Here is a 25,698-nt window from a genome sequence, read left to right as displayed (position 1 = left end):
GGGCCACTTCCTACACCATCACCACCACCCCCAGGCCTTTGCCGGCCACGTCTCGACTCCCCCTGCCACTTCCCAGGCCAGAGCCTTCTCTGGCCACATCCGAACACCTGCCCTGTCCCCGCCGGACCATTACCGACTTCTTCTGGACCTTTCAGAGATAAGCGAGTGGACCTTGGCAGTGTAGGGCCCAGTCCTATGGGAACAAGGGATGGGGGGTTTCAGATTGCAGTCCTTGGTTCCACGGGCTTAGATGCCGCCTCCACAGGCATCCGAATATGAGTATGACCCTAGGGAGGCCCACCCCAAGATATCCAGAGCTGAGAAAACACAGGTTTTACAGGCCATCAAAGATTCGGTGGTGTCCTCTCTAGGGATTTCCCTGTACCAGAGGAGCTTAAACTCTCTTGTGTTCCCAGGAGGATGGCAGATGGTGAGCAAGCTTTTGAAACCATGTCGCTGGGGACATTAAGCTTGGAGAAAGTGACAGTAGGGATACAGTTTTGAAATGACCAAAGGGTTGACTTGTGGAAGGATGAGACCTTGTTTTGTTTTCCTGGAGAGTGTGTAGAGGTTACTGCGAGGCCAATTTCAGCTTGGTGGAAGGATAAATTGAACACTGAGAACTGCCCATCTCTGGAGGGAGTAAGCAAGAGCCAGTCAAGGTAGTTTTTGAAGGAGAGTAAGGATTAGAGTGTGTGATGCCAGCGTCCCTTCTGAGCCTGAAATTTCTTGATACTCGGAGTTCTCTTTCCTCTTGTGGGAGTTTGAAAGCCACTTGTTAAATTCTCTTTTTGTCTTTTGGAAACTTGCCCAGCTCTGGGATTCTACATGTTAAGATTAATTTTGGGCTGTCAAGGTGACAGTTCCTTAATTTGAGTTCCATTATTGCTACACCAACCGCCTTATTTGTATAGCTGTCCTTGACACCCAGAGCTTTTTCACACCGGTTATTTAATTCTATCTTCTGTGTGATATATCTCTTCACGTTAACTATAGGACTTACTCTGAAGTTTTGCTCCCCTCTCTTTTGGATTTTGAAACACACTTTTCAGTTTTCTGGAAAACTCTTTTGAAGCATACCATTTGCTTAACCCTGCTGGGTCACATGCTCACTCATGGGATTCTGAAATAATCTATTCCTTGTGTTTATTTTAGGGTCAAGGGACTGATGTTTGAATGGAAAGCTTCAAAACTTTTTAAAGAAACCTTCAGAATGGCTTTGAACCCGACAAGCTAGACATCGCTTCAGAGCACCGCCTTCAGCATGCATCTGCCCTGTCAGGCTTCCCTGGCAAAGGGGTCGTTCTTTGAAGGGGTCGTTCTGCAGAGGGCCAGGGAAACGATGCTCACGGAACCAGATTGGTGGATTTGACTTTCTGGTAGAATTCTCTTGCTTTATTGATTTTTTCCCAGAGCTCTGAGAGGCTGGAGGTATTGATGGGACCGAAGGGCCTGGGAGGAAGAGAAGCAGCACTTTCGTGCTGAATGAAAACTAGACAAGTGACTGCTGGAGACTGAAAACACCTAAACGTCCCACATCCGGATTCAGCGCAGGAACTGTCACTGCTGGGCAGAAAGAAGCCAGACTGGAAAAGAAAACCCAAATAAAGAGAATGAGGGCCACCGAAGAGTAAATGGCCACCTCCACCTCCTCGACAGAGACCAAGTCAGCCTCCTGGTGAGTAGCAGGGCCTGCAGGGGTTTAGTTCCTGCAGGCTGCTGCACGGATGTTTTGGGTGAACTGAGAATCCCCAGCCAGATTGTCTTGATTTTATTAAGAAAAAAAAAATACCATTTTCCTCAGAGCAGCGAATCAAGGGCCATTTCTCTCCAAAGCTGATGTGTTGTAACCACACAAGCCTCTTGCAGGGTTTGACGAGTCCAGCATTGCTGGTAGAAGGTAGAAAAGAGAGCCGTGGCTGGATCCCGCAGCCAGCCTTGATAATACCGTGGGCACTGAAGTCTTCACTTTTGAGAGACAAGAAGCTGTGGCGGTGCAGAATTACACCACGAGGAGAGGTCTGGCCAGACTGGCTCTTCAAGGGTATTACACAATGTCTGCCCGAAACTCAGTTCCCTTCTCAACCACAAATGGGTTAAGCCTCTCTTAATTTGGTTCAGCAAACATTTATCAAGGAGAGGAAAGTGAGAGGCATGGTTTCAATAGAATGAGCAGGATTTATAACTGATTATATGTGTGCAGTTCAAAAGGACACTCAGGTTTTCTTTTGTGTGCCTGTAAGAGTGGGGTCACTTTCACCCAGGGAACATAAGGAAACAGTAGAATGGGGCCCAGCTGTGGGGTTTCATTCATTCATTCAATTATTCATCTATCTAGCTAGCTTCCAGTTTTAGTGACATATAGTTGACATACAGCACTGTAACTCACATAATCATGAAAAGATCACCACAAGTTTAGTGAACATCTATCATCTCATATGGATATAAAATAAAAGGAAAAAATTTTTTTTTCCTTGTAATGAGAACTCAGGATTTACTCCTAAAAACTTTCATATATAACACACAGCAGTGTTAATTACATTTATCATGTTGTACATTACATCCCTAGTACTTATTTATTTCATAACTGGAAGATTGTACCTTTTGACTACCTTTATCCAATGCCCCTTCCCCCACCTCCTGCCTCTGATGACTGCAAATCTGAACGCTTTTTCTATGAGTTTGTTTCAAGTATAATTGACCTATAACACTGTGCCCAACATAGTGATTTGCTATTTCTATACATTATGGTATGCTCACCACCTGGCAGTGGGGTTTCCGAGCTGGGCTTGAAACATTTTTGAGGCTCTTTGATTTGTCCGTGCCCTGCAGCCAGCTGCACGTTGGGACCTAGAACTCGGGGAAGCGGATTGTGCTAGAAACAGAGTTAATGCTTGACATCAGGAAGATGAGGTGGGAGCCGGGGAGGGCGTAGATCAGGGGAGAAGAGTGCAGGTGACAGAGGAGTCACTGTTCTGGCCTGATGGGTGTGCTTTCGGAGATGGAGAGGTTAAAACCCAGGTCCAGCCTGGGGAGTCTGCTCTGCGGTCTTAAAAGAAGTAATTGTAGTTACACCAGAGAGGAGACCCCGAGTCTTTAGGGAGGAGCGGAGGGTTATGGGTATTGAGGAGAGAGCTTCCTCTGCAGGGAGGGAATCAGAAGCTTGATGAGGGATCGTGTTAAAGGAGGGGTGTGGTGCCTCTCCGAGCTCTCAGATGTGCCCGCTTTTCCCGTTACAGACTCACTGCCCCGCGGGCAAAGTGCATGTTTCCTGTTCCCCTTTCCTCGCGATGGCCCCCCGGGGCTGGCCAATGCAGCGCACACCGCAGGCCCTCAGCAAATGTGTGTTAAATGAATTCCTGGTAGAAGGGCAATTTCCAGAGACCTCGTGCCCAGCAGTTACGAAGACAACTAAGACATCCCTAACTTACTTCATTATCAGAGCCTTAAAAGACAGCTGACCAAACCACATGGTTACAGAGTTAAGGCTCAGTGTCTCAAATACGAGGCATCACTGTGGGTGCCCTGTCTTTCCTTAGCTGCCCTTCTGTCTTTTGGGGAAGATGGTCTGACGGCTGGATAGAGGCGTATTTTTAGTTTGACTTGGCTGCACTTATGAAATGGTTTTATCTCTTTGTAGCTCTTGGGTCCCTTCTCCTCTGGGGCCACCAGAGGGCTTTTCAAATGCCGAATCATGAGCCCCTCTCCGGCTGGGCAAAAGGAAGCTGTGTTTTACAAGGCCCTGCTCACCGGATGGAAGGAAACACAGCTCCCTTCTGTTCTCTTGACAGGTGGAATTATTTTTTCCTTTATGATGGTTCCAAGGTGAGGGGAGAAGGAGATCCAACCAGAGCTGGCATCTGTTACTTTTTTCCCCCTCAGGTAAGCCACACAGCATTTTCTTGTTTGGGGATCCCACTGCCTCAAAGTGGTGACTTTAAGGTCTAGGGAGGGTTACATATGGACAGTTTTCTTTGCGTAGTCCAGGCATTCGCCACTTCTACTCTCTTATTCTTAGTTGTATTATTTGTTGTTGTTCTGGTGTTGAAGTGCCCAGGCAGCCCAGTACTTCTGCCTTCTCTAGCTCTCTGTTACCGTCATGATTTTCTGTCTGCCCCGCTGGATTAAAAACTTTTCTCCAAACATATACCAAAGTAAAGAGGAGAGAATCATCGGCCCTCACGTGCCCATCACCAGCTTCAACAATAATCAACACTTGACCAATGTGATATGAGCTATCCTAACTCCTCCCCACTCTTTGTTTCCTGGAGTATTTTTTTTTAAATAAATGTATTTATTTATTTTTGGCTGCGTTGGGTCTTCGTTGCTGCACGTGGGCTTTCTCTAGTTGACGCGAGCGGGGGCCACTCTTCTTTGTGGTGCACGGGCTGCTCATTGCAGTGGCTTCTCTTGTTGCGGAGCACGGGCTCTAGGCGCGGGGGCTTCAGTAGCTGTGGCAGGCTGGCTCAGTAGTTGTGGCTCGTAGGCTTTAGAGCACGGGCTCAGTAGTTGTGGCGCACGGGCTTAGTTGCTCCGCAGTGTGTGAGATCTTCCTAAACCAGGGCTCAAACCCGTGTCCCCTGCATTGGCAGGCGGATTCTTAAGCACTGCGCCACCAGGGAAGTCCGTTCCTGAAGTATTTTGAAGCAAATCCTAGACATGGTGTCATCTCACCAGTACCAAGTAACATCTCTAATTGAAAAGGGTGTATTTTGTTAATATTCCACTCAGCAAAAGTTACAATAATTAGTAACAATAATATCATCCGATACAGTCTGTATTCAAATTTTGCCTTTATTATCTTAGATGTTACTTAGTCCTTCCTTCCTTCCCCCTGCCTCTCTCTCCCTCCCTCCCTCTCGTAATCAGCATCCAAGCAAGGTCCACATACCCCATTTGGTTATTTTGTGTTTCAAATCCCTTTTATCATATAACACTCCTCCCTCCTCCCCCCATCCTTTTTTCCCCCTGTGCCACTGAATTATTGAAGAAACCAGGTCTCTTATGCAGTAGAATGTCAGCACGTCCCCCACTCTGGATTGGGCTGATTACTTCCTCACGATGGTATCATTTAATGCTTTCTACCCAGTGCATGTCCTTTAAACTAGTAGTAAGATCTAGAGCCTTGATTAGGTTCAAGTTCAGCTCTTTTAGTCAAGAGTTCTCCGTTTTCCGTTGCATCACATGATGTCTGTCTGCCCCACAGTTTAGTTAACGTGAAGATCGATTAGGAGGCCTGTGCATTCACTCATGTGATCACACTTGACTTGGAGAGTGGGGATTAGTCTAGGCTGCTCTGGCCACTCCGCAGGGGATTTGAATGGGGATAAAGGCTCACTCTTCTACCCACGCACAGGCCTATAATCCTAGGAACAAAAACGTAGTTCTGGGCAATCATCTTACGCATTCACTGTGGGTGTTTTGTGACAATTCAGGCAGGGTTTGGCAAACTTTGTCTCAAAAGGGCCAATGTGGGAATGTTTTGGTCTCTGCAAGACGTGTAAGGTCTCTATCACGTATTCTTCTTTGTTGTTATTTTGACAACCCTTAAAAAAATGTAAAAACCATCATTAGCTCCCGGATTATATAAAAACAGGCAGCAGAGTCGGTCTGGCCTCCAGGCTATAGTTTGCCAACCCCTGCTCTAAGGAATGACACAGGAGTTCGGGAACTTCAACTTAATGTCTGGAATTGGCTCTTTTCCCTAGACCCTGCTTGACCAACAGGAGCTGCTCTGTGGACAGATCGCCGGGGTTGTCCACTGCATTTCTGACATCTCCGGCTCTCCTCCCACCGTCATCCGTCTGCGGAAACTTAAGTTCGCCGTAAAGGTTGAGGGCGATTACCTTTGGGTAAGTTTACCAGGCTGGACCCGCGCCTGCAGGGTGGCCTCTACCCAGAGTCTTTTGTCTTGGTGAGAAGTATTGCGATGCTAGGGTTTAGACATAATGCTTGCCATGGATCTTGGGCCTAGAACCTCCTCCTCCCCCCGCGTGTGCTGCCCCCCCGTGTCATCCGCGATTCCCGTGTCGCTCTCTGCAGGTGCCCATCAGAACTGGGTGCTCTCTCCAAAACACTGCTGACACATCCTGCATTGCACACGCCTGCTTTCTCCTCTCTTTTGAAAGACTGAGGTCATCCTCTGGAAATTTTCTTTGCTCTGTGATGCAAATTGAGTTTTTAATCTCCATCTTTCCTTGTTTCTACTCTCTGTACTCCCCTGTACTGTCCACGCTTACTGGGGAAGGGAGCCAGAAACTCGAAGACACTGGTGCATATGTGTTAGGTTTCAAAGAACCATTAAGAAAAAAAAAGAACAATTTACAGCTAGTAGTACCAGACTCTAAAGTACTGTTGTCTCATGGCTCCTCTTATTTTAAATTTATTCCTGAGGGGATGGGATGCTTAAGTGTGAGGAAGTATCTTCACCTTCGTAGGTATTATTTCCAACATTCTGTTATGAAAATTTTCTAACATACTGAACAGTTGAGAGAATTTTACAGTGAATAGTCACATACCTCCTAGATTCTACAGAACACTTCATTATAGTTGCTTTATCACACATTTATATATTCATCCCTTTATCCTCTATTTTAACACTTGTGGGATTCATCCACATTGTTGCATGTACTGGCGGTTCATTCCTATTTATTGCTGAGCAGTATTCCATAGTCTGAATGTATCAGTCTACTTATTCATTCTCCTTTTTGTGGACACATGAACTGTGTCCAGTTTGGGGCACTTAAGAATAAGGCTCTAGAGGGACTTCCCTGGTTGTCCAGCAGTTAAGACTCCCTGCTCCCAATGCAGGGGGTCCGGGTTCAATCCCTGGTCAGGGAACTAGATCCCGCACGCCACAGCAAAGATCCTGCACGCCGCAACTAAGACCTGGCGCAGCCAAACAAACAAACAAACAAATAAATAAATATTTTTTTTTTAAAAAGAATTAGGCTCTAGAGAAATACAAATCAAAACTACAATGAGGTACTACCTCACACCAGTGAGAATGGCCATCATCAAAAAGTCTACCAATAATGGGACTTTCTTGGTGGCACAGTGGTTAAGAATCCACCTGCCAATGCAGGGGACACGGGTTCGAGCCCTGGTCGGGGAAGATCCCACAGGCCACGGAGCAACTAAGCCTGTGCACCACAACTACTGAGCCTGTGCTCTAGAGCCCTTGAGCCACAGCTACTGAGCCCGTGTGCCACAACTACTGAAGCCTGTGCTCTAGAGCCCTTGAGCCACAGCTGCTGAGCCCACGAGCCACAACTACTGAAGCCTGTGTGCCTAGAGACCATGCTCCACAACAAGAGAAGCTACCACAGTGAGGAGCCTGTGCACCACAAGGAAGAGTAGCCCCTGCTCGCCGCAACTAGAGAAAGCCCATACGCAGCAACGAAGACCCAATGCAGCCAAAAACTAAATAAATAAATAAAATTTAAAAAAAAGTCTACCAATAATAAGTGCTGGAGAGGGTGTGGAGAAAAGGGAACCCTCCTACATTGTTGGTGCAGCCACTATGGAGAACAGTATGGAGGTTTCTTAAAAAACTAAAAGTAGAATTATCATATGACCCAGCAATCCCACTCCTGGGCATATATCTGGACAAAACTCTAATTCAAAAAGATATGGGCTTCCCTGGTGGCGCAGTGGTTGAGAGTCCGCCTGCCGATGCAGGGGAAACGGGTTCGTGCCCCGGTCTGGGAAGATCCCACACGCCGCGGAGCAGCTGGGCCCGTGAGCCATGGCCACTGGGCCTGTGTGTCCGGAGCCTGTGCTCCGCAACGGGAGAGGCCACAACAGTGAGAGGCCCACATACCGCAAAAAAAAAAAAAAAAGATACACGCACCCCTATGTTCATAGCAGCACTATTTACAATAACCAAGACGTGGAAACAACCTATATGCCCATCGACAGATGAATGGATAAAGAAGGTGTGGTACATATGTACAATGGAATACTACTCAGCCATAAAAGAATGAAATAATGCCATCTGCAGCAACATGGATCGAACTAGAGGTTATCATACTAAGTAAGTCAGAAAGTGAAGTAAGTCAGAAAGAGAAAGACAAATACCATATGATATCACTTATATGTGGAATCTAAAATATGACACAAATGAACATCTATGAAACAGAAACAGACTCACAGACATAGAGAATGGACTTTTAGATGCCAAGGGGGAGGGGGATAGAGGAAGGGAAGGATTGAGAGTTTGGGATTAACAGATGCAAACTGTTATACAGAGAATGGATAAACAACAAGGTCCTACTGTATAGCACAGGGAACTATATTCAATATCCTATGACAAACCATAATGGAAAAGAATCTGAAAAAGAATGTATATATATGTATAACTGAATCACTTTGCTGTACAGCAGAAATTAACACAACATTGTAAATCAACAGTACTTCAAGAAAATAAAATTTTAAAAAGGAATAAGGCTCTAGAAACATTCCTATACAAGTCTTTTTGTGGACATATGTTTTCATTTCTCATAGGTAAATATCTAGGCATGGAATTGCTGGGTCACAGGGTAGGTGTGTGTTGATTTTACAAGAAACTGCCAGACTTTTGCCCAGAGCGGTTGTACCATTTTACATTCCCACCAACAGTGTACGAGAACTCCAGATACTGCCACATCTTTATCAGCAGTAATGTGGTCAGTTCGTTTAATTTTAGCCATTTTGCCGGATGTGAAGTGGTATCTCATTGTGGTTTCAATTTGCATTTCCCCAATGACTAGTGATATTAAGGCTTTTTCGTGTGCTTCATGGCCATTTGTATATCTTCCTTCGCGAAGTATTTGTCCAAAGCTCTTGCCCATTTTTTAAACTGGGTTTTCTTTTTTACTTGAGTTGTAGGTTTCTTCATACATCCTGGATACCAGTTCTTTGTCAGATATACATTTTAAAAATATTTTCTCCCAGTTTGTGGTGTGCCTACTTTCTTAATAATGTCTTTTGATGGGAAGTTTTTAGTTTAGTTTTTTTTTATATAAATTTATTTTATTTATTTTTGGCTGTGTTGGGTCTTCGTCGCTGCACGCGGGCTTTCTCTAGTTGCGGTGAGCGGGGGGCTACTCTTTGTTGCGGTGCGCGGGCTTCTCATTGCGGTGGCTTCTCTTGTTGCGGAGCATGGGCTCCAGGTGGGCGGGCTTCAGTAGTTGTGGCACATGGGCTCAGTAGTTGTGGCTCGTGGGCTCTAGAGCTCAGGCTCAGTAGTTGTGGCACACGGGCTTAGTTGCTCTGCGGCATGTGGGATCTTCCAGGACCAGGGCTCAAACCCATGTCTCCTGCATTGGCATGCGGATTCTTAACCCCTGCACTGCCAGGGAAGCCCTAGTTTTAAGGAAGTCTAATTTATCAGTGTTATCTTTTATGGTTATTGCTTTCTGTATTCTGTCTAAAACCATTGCCTACCCCATTGGAGAAGACATTCTCCAATTTTTTGTTTTGTAAGTTTCACAATTTTAGCTTTTAAATTTAGGTCTGTAATCCACCTTGGATATAACTTTGTGTATGGTGTGAAGCAGAGGTCAAGGGTCCTTTTCTCCATATGGATGTCCAGTTAATGCAGCACCATTGATGAAAACTTTCCTTTTCCTATTAGATTCCTGTGGCTCCTTTGTTGAAGATCAAATGACCGTTTAAGTGTGGCTCTACTTCTGAGCTCACTATTCTTTCCCATTGATCTTTCTGAAGATTCTATACAAGTACTACTCTTTCTTGATGTCTGTAGCTTTATAATAAGTCTTAAAATCAGATGGTGGAAGTCCTCCAAACTTATTCTTCTCCAAGACAGCTTTGGATATTTTAGGTCCTTTGTATTTCTGTCATAGAATCAGTTTGTCAGTTTCTAAAGAAAAGCTGGTGGGATTATTAGGATTTCATTCCCTCTATAGATTAATTAGGGGAGACATAAGCACCGACTGGGTGCCAGACTGTTGTCAGCGCTTGGATTACATCACTGAACAAAATGCAGATCCTTGCCTCAGTGGAGCTTACATTCAGAGAGCATTTTTGTTTGTTTGTTTGTTTGTTTATTTGTTTTCTTTCAGGGTTGGTTTGTTTGTTTAAGTTTCTGATGAGTCCCTTAGGAAAGATTCCTACAGGTAGAATTACTGAGTCAAAGAATACGAAGTTTTTTCAGGCTCCTTAAACACAGGCCCAGATTATTTCGTAACTGAGCAAGTGTTTATCTTTTGTGGCTGGCGCGATTATGCAATCAGTCCCCATTCTGGAAGTACTCCATCCAGCTGGAGAGACAGGATGGCCATTCATGAAACGGTCTGGGTCCAGTGTTTGCTGTGAAACCCAAATGAAACATCCAGTGTGCAAATAACAGTGCTAACAATACAAGGGATCAGGAAACAGGTCGGCATTGTCTGGAGTGATGAAAACAGGCATCCTGCGGGGCCTGGCATCTGTGGGGGGGGCACGGGGCTGGGGGGGAAGGCAGGGGTGGGGAGTCCCAGGCAAATGAACAAGAATGGGAGGCGGGGGGATTTCAGCTTGGGCAACATGAGTAGGTACAAAAAGTATTTGTTTCCTGTGGAGACCAGCGAGGCTGGTGGAGGGTGTGGGGTCACACAGCAGAAGATGGATTTTGATGGGCCAGTGGAGTCCAGCTTTAGTGAGCCCTGGATGCCAGGATTCTGAGCTTGGCCCCAGAGAAAAGGAAGATGCCTGTCCTCCTTTACAGGTGCTGGGCTGTGCTGTTGAGCTCCCTGATGTCAGCTGCAAGCAGCTTCTGGATCAGCTCATCGGCTTCTTTAATTTTTACGACGGGCCTGTTTCTCTGGCCTACAAGGTATGGTGTAGCGGAGTCTTACGTGGAACCTCCTTAGCAACATTGGTATTGGCAGAACACAGCGCTCACCCAGGGGTCTGGTACACTTGACAGAGACACATCGTGTCAGCAACAAGGTCATGGGCCCTCGGAGCCCCTCTCAGATGCCTTTCTTCCCTGGTGGCCTGAGTCCCATTCACCCAAATGTTTATGCCGTTCCCTCCTTCCTGGGATGGCTGGGAAGAGCAGGGCCTGGTCACGCCCTCCCCCCACTCCCCGCCCCGAGGGGCCCTGGTCTGTGGGGGGCAGCGCCCCGAGGGGCCCTGGTCTGTGGGGGGCAGGTTATCAGGGGCAGGAGGTGAGGCCTCGCCTGGATGGGAGGTTCAGAACAGGCCCTCCCTTCTGGCCATTTTTTCGTGTAGGAACAATTTTGTTGGTGGTTGGAGTCCTTGCCAAAGAGTGTGTCTCTTGGAATCTTGGGTGTTGACCTCCAGCTGTTCTGTTTCAGAGCTGCTCCCGGGAAGAACTGAGCGGGGAGTGGGACACCTTCATTGACCAGATCCTGAGAAACACCGGTGACCTGCATAAGATATTCAACTCCCTCTGGAACCTGGACCAAACGAAAGTAACAGGCTCAGCCCCCTGCTCGTTGCATGGATAGGAATAGGGCTTCTGGACACATGTTTTCCCCCTTGAATGAGGTGTATCTCAGTGCGCATAGTTGTTAAGACCTGTACTCAGATGCCATGCAGCCCTCACGAGCCGTGTGGGCTTGGACAAGTCAGGTCACCTCCCAGAGCCTCATTCTTCCTGCCCGTAAAATGGCCACAGCATACGACTTGCCTCCCAGAGCTGTTCTGACGATGAAATGGGACAGTGCATAAATGACAGAAAGCGGATACTCAGTAAAGGGTGTTACTGTTTTACTAATGCCCAGGAGTGTTGAACTCAGTAACCTGAAGGTCCCCTTCTCGATAGTACCATTATGTGATTTAATTATTCTCGACATCCAAAAAGGCCCAGGGCTGACATTTTAGAACCAGGGTTGCCATATCTGGGACTGCGGGGCTGGGAGGTGTTTTGTTCCTGAGCTGTCGCTTTTGCCGTTGGCACGCGGTGACAGGAGGCCACCTGCATGGCTGGCCTGGCTGCCTGCACTGCCTCTTGCTCAGTGGCCTTGATCTTGGTGAGCATCACATCCTCACAGTCAGGTAGCCAAAGGGAGATGCAAGGCACTGCACCTTGAGAACCACCCGCCCGTGCCCTGAGCATCTTGGGGGACGGGAGCCTTCCACTATGTGTGGGCTGGCTCGCACTGCTGTCGTTGACTGTGTCCCTTTAACAGGGATGTGGCACTGGGATGCTGCTAGAAACAGGGACGGGTTTCCTGCTCCTGTTTGGAGGGCTTCTTGGAGTTGGCCCAGAGCTTTCCAGACTGGCTGGCTGGGCCTGGGCGTGTCTTGAGGGCGTGAAAGAATTAACTGCATGCTTGGCTCCTTGGCACTCGGTTCTAACCGCTGCCCAGCAGGAAGCAGGAAGAGGCTTTTGGTTATTGCTGGCCATTCTTGACCAGGCTCAGATCCTTTTCTGGTCTTTTTCGGGACTTTTTACAAGGACCGTGGACTGAGGCATATACCCCCGAGTGAAAGGCCATGATGTTATCATTTTCCGTTATGCAACAGAGTTACGGGACCTGGTCAGACATCAAGCCAGCTGCGTCACAGGGGTGCCTGGGCTTCAGGGGTACGGTGGAGGATGGGTGGGTGGGTTCACCGGCACCATGACCTGAATTCGAGAGGTAGGTTCTCCTCTCCTGCTGCCTTCTGGTCTCAGCGTTGATCGTCAGGGTCTCCTTGGCCATCTGCACTGTCGCCTGTGAAGAGCCATATGCCATATCTGCTCTACCTTCCAGCTTCCAGAGAGGCCTCCTTGTCCCCAGAATTTGGCATTTGTGGTGGCAGCCATTCTGGGTGTCAGAGGCGTGACATAGCTGTCACCGTGCGGCACACTCTCCCTCCAGGCTTGGGCTCTGAGCTGTCCATCTGCTCTCCAGAGCCCCCTTCCTGTTCCTCCTTCGCTGATGGTAAGCGTGTTGACTTCGTGGCATGCTTCTTGCCCGGCACAGGTGGAGCCCCTGCTGTTGCTGAAGGCGGCCCTCATTCTGCAGACCTGCCAGCGCTCGCCCCATGTTCTAGCCGGCTGCATCCTCTATAAGGGACTGTGAGTAATGCCGGGTCCTGCCCCTCCAGCCCGGCCCCTGCTGCAGAACTGACCACCCCGGTCGGGGGCGGGGAGCTCTGTGTGTGGCCAGTTCCAGGTGGTCTTGTTTGGCAACTAGCGGGTAGTTTAGATTTGATATAGGGTCCCTGCCTGTCTTTGGGCAGAGCTGGGAAATTGCAAACTGTTGTGTCCAGAAAAGAGTTGGGAATATAAAAGGCAGCTTTGAAGAGATCTGTGAAATTCTCAGACGGGGCATGGAGGAGGCCCACAGCACCTTCCCCTGCTGCCCAGGGCCCTGGTGTGCTGGCCATAGCTTCAGCTCAGGCTCCTGCAGCCTCTTGGCTGGGTCTGTCTCCAGTTGGCCTCTGAGGTCTCACTGTAGCTCTTCACACAGCTGGAGGGCCTCTTAGTGAGCTTGAGCACCCAGGAGCCCTCCACGGGGGCTTTCCCAGTTGAAACTCCCACCAGCTATGTCCCCAAGGTCCTCGCCACCATAGGGTGTAAGGAATGTTTCCAATTCAGAGTCGTGAGTGTGCTTCTTCTCACGGTGTCCTTGTTCCTGTGTCTGACCCCCCAGGATCGTTAGCACCCAGCTCCCACCCTCTGTCACAGCCAAGGTCCTGCTTCATCGAGCTGCACGTCGGGACCAGGTATCGCAAAGCCCACCCCGCTGGCTGGGATGCTGCATCCGGCGAGTCTGTCTTTATATCGGGCAAGGCTGATCCCCAGTGCTAGATGGATGGGGGCAGCTGCTGCTGCCTTGTCCTTCTCAGGACCCCAGGTCCATCCGTGTGGTTTCCTTCGAGTGAGGTCACTGGCAAAGCTGAAAGAAAATGTTGTCTTCTGCATGGTAGACTTGGTTGGTTTTTCTTTGATCCAAGTGGAGCTATGAGAATTTGGCTTCCCTCAAGGATGGGCTTTATGTCAAAGAGATGTTGGATTTTTCAGACAGAGAGAGACTGTAAAAGATGGCTTAGGACAACAGAAACTTTAAAAATACTTCCGTATTTACTTAACTGTTTTTATAATAAAGCAAAAGTCATATGTGCTCATGGGAAATAAAATTGCCCACAACCGGACTGCACAGAGATAATCACTGCTAGCATCTGGCATATTTCCTTTGAGTTCTTTTTTCTTTTGTTTTACTAGCTGATTCTTACTGTGCGAGACTCTGGTTTTAAATGTCATCAGGCTAGCTTTTTACACTTACTAAATCAGTAGACATTTAAAACACGTGTGTGGCTCTAGCCGGCTCCTTCTCACCGTGATGCAGGGGTCGTTAGAACAGCCTTCCTGATGAACTATTTGATAATAAGAGGTTTGAGGATGCCCTTTCCTTTTTCCTCACTGTTCAGCACTACGAATCAATACTAAGGAAATCATCTGACTGCTGAAGGAGGTTTATACTCAAAATTTATCGCAACAGGATTTACAAAAGTGAAAAATCAGATATAACTTAAATGTCTACGATAGGAGCTGGCAGACTGTGGGCTGTGGGCCAGTCGTCTACAGCCAGAATTTTCTTGGCCTGCTTTTGAGCCACATCTGCAGGTTAAGTAGTTGGACAGAGACTGTATGGCCGCAAGGCCGAAAATATTCACTAGCTCACCATTTACAGACTGGTTGCCAGTTGCTGGTCTCAAGTAGGGAAACGATGAATTCTTCTGCACCACTGTAAACTTCATAAAATTTTAGTCAGCCATTGAAAATGGCCAAAGATGCTTTAATGACAGAAACTGTGTGTCACTCTTCCAAGCAGAAAAAAAAAGTTTTACATAATGTGGCCTCAGAGTATTAAAAAAATGCATAGACTTAAAGGAAAATGTGCCCAGTGTTAACAGGATTAGCTTGTGGGTGAGGGAATTATATGTGATTTTTTGGAAAAGAATTTTTGTCTAGAGTTAGTTTATGTAAAGAAAAAAAGAAAGCCACAACACTTCTTAGGAGTGAAAGTGCTTTTGGTGAAAAGAGCAGTTTTTGTTTTGTTTTGGTGGGTCCTTTTGGAACCTTTAGGTGGAGATGGCTGGAAAGGTCTTTTGAGGAGATTCCTGGGTATCTCACCTTCACTGTAAATCAAACAAGAGATCTAGCCTCACATCTGGTTTAGGTTGAATCCTTCCCTTGTGAGGGTCACAGGCCCTTCACACTTGTTATCATGGGATCTGTGTGAGCTCTAGGCCAGGGCTGTGGCAGATGTGGCTTTATTCCAGGAGATGACTTCCCTGGAGGTCTGAGAGGTAACACGAATGAATGCTTGCTGTTATTCCCGGAGAGGAGAAACTGAGAAATCAGAACGGGAAGAAGCCTGGTGTGAGCCTGGGTGGTGTGGCCGCCCCAGCCAGCGTGGGCCCGGCTCTTGGCTGACCCCAGCCACGGCGGGGGGCAGGCAGCTTGGGGGAGCTTCTGTTCCATCTGCTTTGCTGTTGGCGTGCGGCTGGGACCAGCATCCTGGGCCTGGCTACATTTCACGAACAGATGGCACCGTGCGGTCCTGATGGTTAGTTAGGGGGGAGAACGCGGTGCCCAGCACCAACTTCTCTGTGTTTATTTTCAGAGAAAACCTATAGGAGGGGATGCCCTGCAGGAACATGGTAAGTAATCAGGTGCCTTGTTACATCTTGGGAATGGTCTTTAAGCTGCCTGGCCCTATCCAAGTCACGCGAAAGGCCGAGTAGTCCTATATGGTTATTCCATCGGCTCGTGAGATTAGGAAAATATATAGAGCTTCAAGGACAAAGTTACCCATCAGAATCCCAGTTGTAGAGCTCCTGATTCTAGGCACACCTCTTACATCCCCGTTTTCAGATCCTCAACTCCCCATTGTGAGACTACTCAGACGAGTTCCAGAAGGTCACGATTAGGAGAGGGTGCCATCGGCGGCCACTGCCAGGAAGACCTTTTGCAGCAGTGCAGGTGCCCCCAAGAGGGGGATTTGTTTTATTTTGCATCATAAGTCAGGGCAGACCCGTTTGGTCAGGTGGAAGTGCTTTTTCCAGCTTCTGTCTTTTTTTTTTAAGTGCCACTAAATTTTCTTCCACCAAACGTCACCCTGGGTGCAGAGTCGCCCACACGGGCTTTTCCCTGCCGATGGCTGAAGCTGTAGCTGCGGTTTTGTGGCTTTTGTTCTGGGTTGAGGAACGTAGCCCAGAGCCGCTCTCTGAGCCGGCCTGTGGGTGGGATGCGTCACTCCAAGAACAGTCCCTGCCCCTCTGTCTTCTCTGGCCCAGGGGAGGGCCCTGGCCACTTCGCTTTGCAATTCCAGGAGCAGCACTCCCTCCAAACGTCCAGATTGTGCCTGTTTTCCTGACCGAAGAGGAAGCCGTCAGTCTCCGTGAGTTCCCCCGGGAGCCCACGACCAGGTAAGGGAGCTCACAGGGGTTCCTCTCAACCCATGCATCGGGCCTACCTCCCACGGATTTATCCAGGTGAGCCCCTGGCATTTGATAACTGATTCCGTCTTCTGCGCGCTCTGCCTTGGCAGGGGCATCTGGAGCGTCAGCATAGAGACCAGAGGCATCTGCCAGAGTGAGATGAGCGTGGGTTTCAAATCCCAGGTCTGCTGCTTATCAGCTGTGTGACCTTGGGCAAGTCCATTCCCTGCCTGAGCCTCAGTTTTTTCAACCGTAAAATGGACCCAGTAATGTCTACTTCACGGGTTCCTTGCAAAAGTTGGGAACAGTATGTGTGTAGCACCCAGTATAGGGCCTGACTCACAGTCGGCCTCCAAACGTGGGTGTCCCTGATTCAGTGGGCTCTGCCGTTTCCTGTAGGTGATCCCGGTGTCACTGTGTGAAGCCCCGAGGGCTAGGCGTTGCCCTAGGTTTCCTCCTGTGCTTTGACCATGACCTCTTAGGCTCTGTGGCCTCAGCACCCACTTGTCACCCATGCCCGTGCTTTTCAGGGAAGCACTGCTTTAGCCTCCCCCAGGGCAGGGCCCTTGCCCACGCTCAGTCGCCTGCCCATCCTCATGCCCGCCTTGTTTGCCAGCACTCTAGCATCTCCAGCCAGACACCCGGAGCCCCCAGCCCAGCGCCCTCCAAAGGGTTTGAACACATCTGCCCTGAAAGAAAACGCCCCCAGACACGTGGAATCCACGGCTCGGATCTCAGTGACCACCCCTGAGCCCACGTCTCCTGACGTCACCTGGCCAAATAGCAGCAGGGAGAACGGACACTGGTCTGGCTGTGATCTGAAGAGCATTAAGCCCCCAACACCGCACCACACCACCAGGGGCCAGGGGCCTGGGCTCGGCCTCTCCCTGGTGAAGGAAACCGGTTTGTCCAGGGGGGAAGAGGAACTGGACTTGTCTGAGATCCACGTTCCAGAAGCTCAGGACACGGGAGCATCCTTGGGTAATTCTGCCTCCGATGGCGGGCCTCCTGGCTGCAGGGCATCTGTCAATGACTCTGGCAACCCTGGAAGCAAGCCACCCGAGGGCCTGCCTGTGGGTACAGCCGTGGGCGGCCCCCTCCCTCCCTCCACTGCTGAGATGCTCACCCAGAATGGAGCCCTAGAACAGCCCAGAGACCTTCCTGGCAACAGCAGCCAAGCCCCCATCCCCAGGGACCACCTCCTCAGCCCGACGAGCGGGCCGTTGCCGTCGCCTTGCTTGGATTCGAGGCAGACGGGGACTGAGCTGCCCGTGGGGGAACAAGGCGAGGGGCGGCGCGGCGATGGGGTTCCTGAGGGCCGCTCAGCCTCTGGCCCAGAACGCGCCTCGGGCTCGGCAGACCCCCCAGGCGACGGCCCCTCCGCAGACAGAACCGGATCCAGGGCAACCCCCGTGTCCCACGCGCGGCTCGTGCGGATGAACCTCTACACTCACAGCGTCAGAGGCCTGGTGCTGTTGCTGCTGGCCGAGGAGCCGCTGCTGGGAGATGGCGCGGCCGTCGAGGACGTGGTGAGTGTGCAGACGCCCTGGCCCCTGGCAGCCCGCCCCCGCCGCCTCGGAGTGGGGACAGGCAGGGGCTCTCAGCCAGCAGCTGTGTGACCTCGTGCCAAACGTCCTTGTCCACACAGCGGGGTGCCGGTGGTGCCCACCTCCACAGCTGTTTGTGGGGGGTGAGTGAGCATCCAGTGCTGAGCACAGAGCCAAGTGCAAAGGCACCCACAAGTGTTGCCCTTTCCAGCTTCTTCCATTTTCTCAGCGCCTCTGGTTCGTCATCAGCAGTGTGGGGTGCAGTGCAGCCATGCAGGCCATGACCACACACAGCCTCACTCCCTAGCCCGGCAGCTCTAGGCTCTGTGTGGCCGGAGTCTGCGTGTCACCGCCTGGATTGGGAGTTTTCCGCCAGCCCTGACGTTCCCTCCGTCTGGAGCTCCTTCCTAGAAGGCCCAGGACGTCTGAAATGCTAACTGGATCCAGAAGGCTCCTCTCGACCCCTTGTAGCCCCTTCCCCACTTCGAGTGGTAAGCTGACCTTGTCTGGGGCCTGGGCCCACGCTGGATCCAGTTGCCATAGTAACAGCCTTGCTTTAGTTGGCCGGGCAACGGCAGCGATAAAAACAGCAGGTTGAAATTGCTGCAGGGTGAATGGTGTCCTGGGGCTTGTCTTGTTTCTGTTCTTAAATCTGTATTATTCTAAGCCCATCGTATTAGCAGGCAGGCCCGTGGCCCTCTGTAATGAGCGGGTCCCCTGGAACGCAGTGGAGGAGGGCGGCGGGTCCTCCGCGCGGAGCCTGGAGACAGAGCCCGTGCCTCTCGCACCTGCCTGGCTCCTCTCCCCTTCCACAGGCCCCACAGCACCCTCCCCAAGTTGGGGCTTCCCGCCACTTCCTTCCCCAAGGCTCTGAGCGACGTCTCCACCTCCTCCTCCTTATAACAGCTCAGGGGTCCAGGGCTGCAGTTCTGTGCATCCACCTCCCGGCCAATGCCTTGGTTTCATGCTCTGTCCTGCTTAGCGCTGAGCTTAGACGCAGCATTTTGCAGGCCCAGTGTTGGCATGCAGTAAAGTGGATACCACCCCTCTTTTTTTACTTTCCCCCCAAAAAGAAAAAGAAAAAATAGTGCAGGCTGCTCTGGGAGAAGAAGGTAAATTAAGATGTATTCTGCATTCGCTGTATGTAAATACTTCACATCTGCTACTTTAGCCAAGCCTTGGAACAGCTAGCTCTGGGGGCAGGCACGGTAACTCCCATTTTGCCCTTAAGAAAACCGCCTCTTTGAGATCAAGACCTAGCGCACATGGTGGGGTCCAGGATTCCTGCCTGTTTCTTGTCTCCCCGCCTCAACCCTCTGTCCCCCGCGGATCTGATAGGTGGGTGGGATGGTAGGTGGGAAGGTGAAGGAGTAAAGGCCCTGCCTTCTGTGGCCCTTGATACTCGGACATGGGACTTGGTCTGTCACAGCCCATCCTTGTTGTCAGGGCAACGACCTCCCTGGGCTTTCATGGAAAGCAGGGTTTGGTGTTGGGCAGGAAAGAGAACGCAATTTTATGGAAAAAGAAAACTAGTCTTTTCTAAGAAGAGTAGGGCATTAAGGAACTCTGATCAGCTTTTGCTGGTTTGCGAGCGGAGTCGGTTGATCAGACCCAAAGGCCGTCTATTTTATAATCAGCAGAGAGCTTTCATTGCCTTTTTGTCCCGGTTCTGCACACAAAACCGTCGACCTGATTTCCCTCCAGACCCTCTGCTGCTGTCTAGAAAAAGCCAACCCCTGCAGCATGGTAAACGACAGCTCAGAAGTGACCGTGAGCACAGTCCCCCTTGGGAAGGACACATCACCAAGGCTCCCTGGGTCGTTTCGCCATCACGTCTTTCAGTGGCTCAACTGCCACCTTTTCTGTTTGCTGAGGGTGCGGGCGGGAGCTGGGTGAAGTGGGTGATGGAGGGAGCAGCCAGGAGAGGGCGGCACTGGTTCAGAGGAACAGAGTAGGCTCACGCCAGGGGGCAGCAGAGAGCCGCTGATAGTTTCCTGCTCAAACCCCAAGATAATCCTCTCACTGACCTTCAATTATTCATCACTACAGTAGGACACGGAGCTATGGGTACAGTAGACAAAGCCTGGGTTTAGTGTGTTAGCATAAAATACAAAAAAGCACCCCTCTCCCGTGAAACTGGTGCTTCTGAGTAAATGTGTGTTCCTGCATCATTTCTTCTGCGTGTTTGGGGACACACTGAGATTGAGCCACTTGCTTTGCTGTGGACTAGAAGGCAGAGGATCCAGGAACAGCCCCGGCTCCGTGTCTCCTAGGGCTGCTGTGAGGCTCTCGTATGTGGTGTGCGTCTTGGGTTGGCAAACTTTAATGTAAAGGAACACATAGCAGGTGTTTTCTGCTTTGTACAACTCTTAGAATCTGCTGTTGTAGTACAAAAACAACCATAAACAATATGTGAATAAACGGCGTGGCTGTGTTCCAGTACATTGTTTATGGACACAAAAATTGAAGCTTGATATAATTTTCACATAATATTATTCTTTTGAGGTTTTTTTCCCTAGCCATACAAAAATATAAAAACCATTCTCAGCTCTCAGGCTATCAAAAACAGTCAGTAGGCTGGATTTGGTCCACGGGCCTTGGTTTGCTGACCCCTCGTATATATGAAAGCACTTGGTTACCAGTAGAAAATTGCCCACGTGTCATCTGGTATAGCGTCTTGTGATTAACTGCGTTGATGGTTAAGTGATTTTATCCTGAGTACAAGTTAGGCAGAAGATTCCAGAAGTGGCTCGGTGCCTACAGAGAAAGCTCAGGGCTTGGCATGGCTCATTCTGTCCCCGTTTTCCCTTCCCCTGGGCACCCGCTGGGGATGGAGGGATGACTGTTGCAGATTCCTGAGGTCCAGAAACTTTCAGCGAGGCTGTGGTTTGACTTCGTGGTAAATCCTGTACACACACACACACACACACACAGCCTCATCTGCCTCTGTTAATTGCGTTGGTGAGGCTGTTCCAGGGATCTGAGCAGGGGACAGTGTGCTTGTCCTCCTGTTCCATTACTATGGACCCTCGACTCAGCCCGCACAGCTCGTGGTGGACGGTGCCTGGTGTCGGTCACACTCGCTGTCCAGTCACCCAGTGGCTGTTGACCGGCACCTCCTGGGAGCCAGGCCCGCTGCTGGGCCCTGGGGACGCAGAGATGAGGGTGTCACGTAAACCCTGGTGCCAAACCTAATGCCTTTAAGTACCATTTCTATGACATGGGATAGAAATGCTAATTTAAGTCCAGGACACTCCCCAAAATAACACTTGAGTTTCATGACATTCACCTCAGAACATTCTCTTTGCATCTCTGGTCCTTTTATGTGAGCTTATTTTTTTACACAGCTCTTGTGAAATAAGTCAACCCACAGACAAGTCGTATTAGTCCGGGGACGAGTGCTCACGGAAGAGGTCCCGCTTCTTTAATAACGACTGTTTTCATATTCTTGACTTTAAGAAAATGCCTTCGCTCCCGGCACTTCAGAGCAGACAGAATGGATTCATGCTATTTGACCTCAGCCACTCAGCAGCCCTGTAGTATCCCTATTTCGCAGATGAAAAAAAGCGAGACGCAGAAAAGCCAGTAACTTGCCCCGGGTCATCTGGCCAAGAAGAGGCTGAGCCAGGAGGTCCTTCACCTGGGCGCCAGCTGCTGCCCAGGGCCCGCGGCCTCCTTGTGGCTTTAGCAGCCCAGGGCAGCCCCAGGAGGCCCTGTTTCAGGCTGAGTCCATCCGGACGTGATGGACGTACTTGGCGGGGCCCAAGATGGAGTTCAGCCGTTTGAAAATGACGTTGCGGGAAAATAGTTCAAGGATGAAGGACGAAGCTCATGCCGTATCGTTAGGTTACAGGACTAGCGTCAGTCGTTATTTATGGTCTGACTCTATCGTTAGGTCACAGGACTAGCATCAGTCGTTATTTATGGTCTGACTCTATTGTTAGGTCACAGGACTAGCATCAGTCGTTATTTATGGTCTGGCTCCATCTTTAGTTTATAAACAACAAATCGTACAAAATGGGACAGTCCAGTGTTCCCAACTGCACCTGCAGGTGACATCCCCTGGGAGGTGTTTTAAAATACAGGTGTTTGGGCCTCACCTCCCGGACCGCCTTCCTCAGCTGGGCTCCTCCTCTGAGCCAGAGAGCACAGAAAGCCATCTCACCCGCACTCCCCAGTCCTTCGAGAACAGTGGCTGGTACCATTCTAGGTACACGGGAGGGAGGTGGCCTTGCTGCAGACAGGAAGCACGGGGTGGGGGAGGAGCGGGGCACAAACGCCAGCCCTGGTTATAGGAGATGCACCAGGGCGCCACCAGTGGCTCTGCCTGGATGGTGAGATTCTGGGCCAGTTTTCCTTGCTTTTATTTTATTTTATTTTTCTGCTCCCCATTTTCTGATTTTTCTACAAGTTTGAAATGCATTAGGACATAAGGGCAGAAGTCAGGACTTCTCTAACAACAGGTCAAAGCACTGGTCAGAGCCCTTCTTGCTAAGTCAGGCAGCCATGCAGATATCCCTTGGGTGGCTTGCTCAGTGGCGGCCTGTCCCCTCCCTGCCCCGCAGTACCACAGCAGCCTGGCGTCCCTCAATGGGCTGGAGGTGCACCTGAACGAGACGCTGCCCCGGGACCAGGCGGCCCCCGCGGCCAGAGCCTATGGCTTCGCGCACTACGACCGCGTCCAGAACGTGCTGGCGGGTAAGGGGCGCCTCCGGTGGGTGGGAGTGGGAACCGGGGCCCAGCGCACGGGGTGAGTGCCCTGCAGTCAGGATGCTGCTTTCTCACTTGGAGCCCAGCTCCCACGGGGTTTAAATTCTCTTGGCAAACACTTCTTTTCTCGTTTATCTTATTTTGGCCGTTTCTCCAACACTTTTGAGAGAAGCACACACGCATTCAAATATCTGTGATGAGGTCGCCTCCCGATTTGGACGTTCGTGTGCAGAGACCGGTGTTGCCCACCACAGGGGGCAGCGTGTGCTCTGTGGCGGGGCGCAGCTGGAGGGCCCAGCACCCTGGCCTCTGTCCTGCTGCCCCTGGGCACCCGTACCCCAGGCCAGGGCCTCACCCCGTCCCAGTTCATGGTTCTGGGTTTGGGGGACGTTGGTGGAGGGGGGCGGTCTGCCACTCACGACTTCTGTGTCCTCTTCTGGAAGCCAACCTGCCACAGGTGGCCACAGCCCAGGACCGCCGCTTCCTCCAGGCCGTCAGCCTGATGCATTCCGACTTCGCCCGGCAGCCCTCGCTGTACGAAGTGACCGTCAGGTGAGCGTCCCCGGCTCACTGACAGCCCTGCGCCAGGAGCCCAGGAGCCGCCTTCCCGGGGTCCCCAGCAGAGCCTCATTCATAACCAAATGAAGGACAGTCCGGGAACCAGGCAGGGCTTTCTTTGATCTGCTCTGGTGGCTGCTGTCATCTGCCCCCGTGCTTCCCATGTCATGTATTTGCTGGGTCCCATCCTGGGGTTTGGACTGCTTTACACACTGGGGTACAGCAGGGAGGAGACCTAAGGCCCTCACCACCTCAGTGCTTCCATCCGTCACTGGGGAGGGAGGAGGGACCTCGGTCTCTGCCATAAACGATGCTGAAGTGCTGTCTTCCATCTTCTAACTTAACAAGTCCCACGTGCTCATGACCAAGTCTCCCAAGTCAAATGCTGTCCTCCCCTCGCCGGCAATATGGCCCAAAGATACCCACAGTTAATAGTTTGGTGTATGTTACTCCAGGTTTCGTTGGGTTTCGTTTTTATTTTTTGCATATAAAAGATAGACGATTTGGGCTTCCCTGGTGGCGCAGTGGTTGAGAGTCCGCCTGCTGATGCAGGGGACACGGGTTCGTGCCCCGGTCCGGGAAGATCCCACATGCCGTGGAGCGGCTGGGCCCGTGAGCCATGGCCGCTGAGCCTGCGCGTCCGGAGCCTGTGCTCCACAACGGGAGAGGCCACAGCAGTGAGAAGCCCGCGTACCGCAAAAAAAAAAAAAAAAAAAAAAAGATAGACGATTAGAATTTTTGATTATTTAATGGTCTTTCCTCTAGAAAACTGGAGCATAGTAATGTGCTGTTTTACAAGTTTCTTTTTTTCACCTTGTTGCACGTCCTGAACACCGTTGTGTCAGCAGATCTAGATCTATTTTATTGTCATTTACAATCTTTAACCAACCGGATTTCTACTTTTTCTCTCTACACGCTTCTCTTATGAAACCGGTAGCAGAAAAGAAGGCAAGTTAGAGGGTCAGAAGGGGGGTGCCTGCTCTGTGTGTATCATTCAGTTAAGTCCTTGGAATGATTTGGTCAAGTGCATTCTTTTGAACCTCATTTTATGGACGAGGAAATTGAAACACAAACAGAATGAACGACTCACCCCAGGGTCGCATTCTTACTCAGAGGCTGAGTCAGGATTTGAGCCCAGGTGTCTCAGCTCTAAGCACGTGCCCCCGCCGCACACGTTTCCAGTTCCGGGGACAGTGTGGCTGAGAGGAGGCGTGTGGGCTCTGGGCTCGGCTCTGGTGCTGACCAGGTTCTAATGCCTGTCACCGGCCACACAGGAATGCGGGCACCTCTGCTGCCCAGCGCCATCTCCAGCCAGTATTTCTGTATATCTTTCTGTAATAAATGTGTCTCCTCTGGCTTTAAGTCACAGCTGCCCCCACGCTGGCAACCTAGATCCATCACCCACCTTGTGGCCCTGTAGTATTTCATCTTCCTCGGAGCTGAGAGGGTTTTAGCGTTGGGATACGTAGCTCATTTGAATAATAGAAACAGAAAAAACAGGCTCCATTTCTTAACCACTCACCATGGGCTAAGCAATTTGTATATATTCCTACTCATTTACTCTCTTTATAAAATCTCAGTGAGGGAATTTACTGTTGTCATATTCATTTTACTGATGAGAAAGCTGAGACTCAGAAAGCTGGAGCAACTTAGCCAAGGGCACACAGCCAGGAAGTCGCAGGGGTGGGATGAGCACCTAGGTCCGTGTGACTCCAGATCCGTGCTCGTTACCCGCAGGCCAAGGTGCCCCCTCTCCATGGCCATAGTGACTGGTCCATGACTCGTCCTGCCGGGTCACTGACAGCGCCTCTGGGGGTCTCCGGGCTCTGAGGGCTCACAGGCAGCGTCGGACTGTGGTCTCCTTTCTTCCTCCAACAGGAACGCCTCCACGGCTGTATACGCCTGCTGCAGCCCCGTCCAGGAAACCTATTTCCAGCAGCTGGCGTCAGCGGGGCGGAGCTCTGGCTTCCCGAGTCCGCAGGACAGCGCCTTCAGCCTCCCGGGCAAAGCCAAGCAGAAGCTGCTGAAGCACGGGGTGAACTTACTTTGAACCGTGGGTTCATGACCCCAGCAGATGACTCTCACATCGAATCCCAGCAAAGGAAGCTCTGCCTTGTTAAATGCAAAAGTCCCTCTATTTTGTTTTCCTTGGAATAGTCCCTTGTTTTTAGGAATGTAATGATGTGTGAGGGTTTGTTGCCCCTTCTGCAGATTGGCGTTGCAGGAGATAGCTCTCCGGGTCAGCAGATCTAGAGCACGTGGTAAAGAACCTGATGGTGTGGGCGGCACTGCGGCCAGACTGGGCGCCTTGGCTCCTTACACCCAAGGGGCCCAGGGCCAGTGAGTCCCCCTGTCACACTGAGCCCCGGGCACCTAACATTTCTTGCTGCTGTTCCACCCAGCCTTAACTAGGACCACAAAAACCCAGGTTGGCGTTTTTTCTAGAACCTGGTTGGCCCTGTCTAGAGTACTTGTCCAGCCCTGTCTCCAGGGGGCC

General features: G+C 50.5%; 1 protein-coding gene across 1 annotated transcript; it reads left to right on the top strand.

Annotated features, from left to right (window-relative positions):
* Positions 1 to 1,634: 1,634 nt before the first annotated feature.
* Positions 1,635 to 25,328, top strand: HPS4 (HPS4 biogenesis of lysosomal organelles complex 3 subunit 2; the record flags this gene model as incomplete). Its single annotated transcript, XM_079717674.1, has 13 exons — positions 1,635 to 1,678; positions 3,792 to 3,882; positions 5,709 to 5,852; positions 10,709 to 10,816; positions 11,304 to 11,420; positions 12,921 to 13,015; positions 13,593 to 13,665; positions 15,570 to 15,606; positions 16,278 to 16,374; positions 17,003 to 17,915; positions 22,499 to 22,631; positions 23,087 to 23,195; positions 25,080 to 25,328. 13 exons carry the CDS (start codon positions 1,635 to 1,637, stop codon positions 25,249 to 25,251), a joined length of 2,133 nt encoding a protein of 710 aa, XP_079573800.1. The 3' UTR covers positions 25,252 to 25,328.
* Between the last annotated feature and the right edge of the window lie 370 nt (positions 25,329 to 25,698).

This window comes from Hyperoodon ampullatus, assembly GCF_949752795.1.
Source record: "Hyperoodon ampullatus genome assembly, chromosome: 13".
Taxonomy (NCBI): Eukaryota; Metazoa; Chordata; class Mammalia; order Artiodactyla; family Ziphiidae; genus Hyperoodon; species Hyperoodon ampullatus.
Note: the sequence above shows the minus strand (reverse complement) of the source record. Positions and strands in the feature narration are given on the sequence as shown.